Here is a 1,663-nt window from a genome sequence, read left to right on the forward strand (position 1 = left end):
TATGTAACTGTCAAATATTCCAATTTGCGGCTGTTTACTGTTTACTGTCAAATATATATAGAAGCATGTTTACTGTCAAATATCATATGTAACTGTCAAATAATCCAATTTGCGGCTGTTTACTGTTTACTGTCAAATATGTATATGTAACATGGATTCATTTGTTTATTTTTGTGCACAATGGTCTTTGATGGTTTGTTCTTGATGTTTGTTCTGGATGTTTATTTTTGTAGGTAAATATTATTCTTGATGTTTGATCCAATGGAAACTGAAGAGGGTTGCTCCCATGTTGTTGAAGAACAAATCTCTCAGCTAGATAACTTAATTGTGCCAATTGTTGATGAGCACTTAAAACCAAAAATAGGAATGACTTTCGGCAAATTAGAGGACGCTGAAAAATTCTACAGAAATTACGGAAAGGCTGGAGGTTTTGATATTCGTAATAGCACAACAAATTGTGGGAAGGATAGAGAGTTAATTTCCAAAAGTTATGTTTGTTCGAAAGAAGGAGTGTTAAAGAGCAAATCGATAGAAATTCGACGATGTGGTACAATTAGAACAAATTGTAAGGCCTTGATTCGCTTGAAATTAGACAAAAACATTGGCATATGGAGTGTCCATAAGTTCGTGGAAGAACATAATCATACAATTACTTCACCGAGTAGAACTCATTTTCTAAGGGGAAACCGTGAGGTAACAAGTGCGAAGAAGACTTTGATGAAGCAGTTTGGAGAAGTCAACATTCCAACAAACAAACAAATGGCCTTCTTTGAAAACTCTAGCGGAGGTTTTCATAGAATTGAATGCATTGAGACCGATGTCAGAAATTATGAAAGAGATTTGAGAGAGGAGAGGCGCGGTCATGATGCACAAATGATGTTGGATCATTTTAAGTCGGAACAAGAGAAGAATCCTTTATTTTATTATGTTTATGAAGTTGATGAAGAGAAGCGCCCAACTCATTGTTTTTGGGTGGATGTCATTGCTAGACTGAATTATCAATACTTTGGCGATGTTGTCTCCTTCGATGCCACGCATAACACAAATCAATATGGATTGGTATTTGTGCCATTTGTAGGCATAAATCACCATTGGCAAAGTGTTTTTTTAGGATGTGGCTTGATCCCAAATGAAGAGGCGAAGTCTTTTGTATGGTTGTTTAACAAATGGATTGAAGCAATGGGTCATCCTCCTTCTCTTTTGTATGGTTGTTTAACAAATGGATTGAAGCAATGGGTCATCCTCCTTCGGGCATGATTACAGATTAATGTCTTGGCATATGCAAGGCAATTGGAACAGTTTTTCTAGAAATTCGGCACAGGTTTTGCATTTGGCATATCTTGGACAAAGTTTCTGAGAAGTTAGGTAAATGGGCTTATAATATGGAATTTATGAAATCTTTCAAAGAAAATATTTAGGACTCCGAGACTGCTAGCTCTTTTGAAGAGAATTGGGTTTCAATTCTTGCGAAAAATGGATTGGAAACGCATGATTGGCTAAAGGATATCTATAAAATTCGTGAAAAATTGGCTCCGGTTTATCATAAACAACACTTTTGGGCTGGAATGTCTAGCAGTCAAAGAAGTGAAGGGATGAATGCATTGCTAAAAATACATGTATCAAGGAAAAATTCACTTCATGATTTCGTGATCATCTTTCAGAG

The 1,663-nt window shown here is 36.0% G+C and overlaps 1 protein-coding gene across 1 annotated transcript; it reads left to right on the top strand.

The window, feature by feature from the left end:
* LOC109842201 (protein FAR1-RELATED SEQUENCE 5-like) lies at window positions 262–1,257 on the top strand. The gene has a single exon (XM_020411104.1). It carries the CDS (start codon window positions 262–264, stop codon window positions 1,255–1,257), a length of 996 nt encoding a protein of 331 aa, XP_020266693.1.

Source organism: Asparagus officinalis, chromosome 5 (genome assembly GCF_001876935.1).
Source record: "Asparagus officinalis chromosome 5, Aspof.V1, whole genome shotgun sequence".
Taxonomy (NCBI): Eukaryota; Viridiplantae; Streptophyta; class Magnoliopsida; order Asparagales; family Asparagaceae; genus Asparagus; species Asparagus officinalis.

Bases quoted from the DNA above. Each gene is read 5' to 3' on its own strand.
- LOC109842201 (XM_020411104.1), top strand. From the start codon at position 262: ATGGAAACTGAAGAGGGTTGCTCCCATGTTGTTGAAGAACAAATCTCT.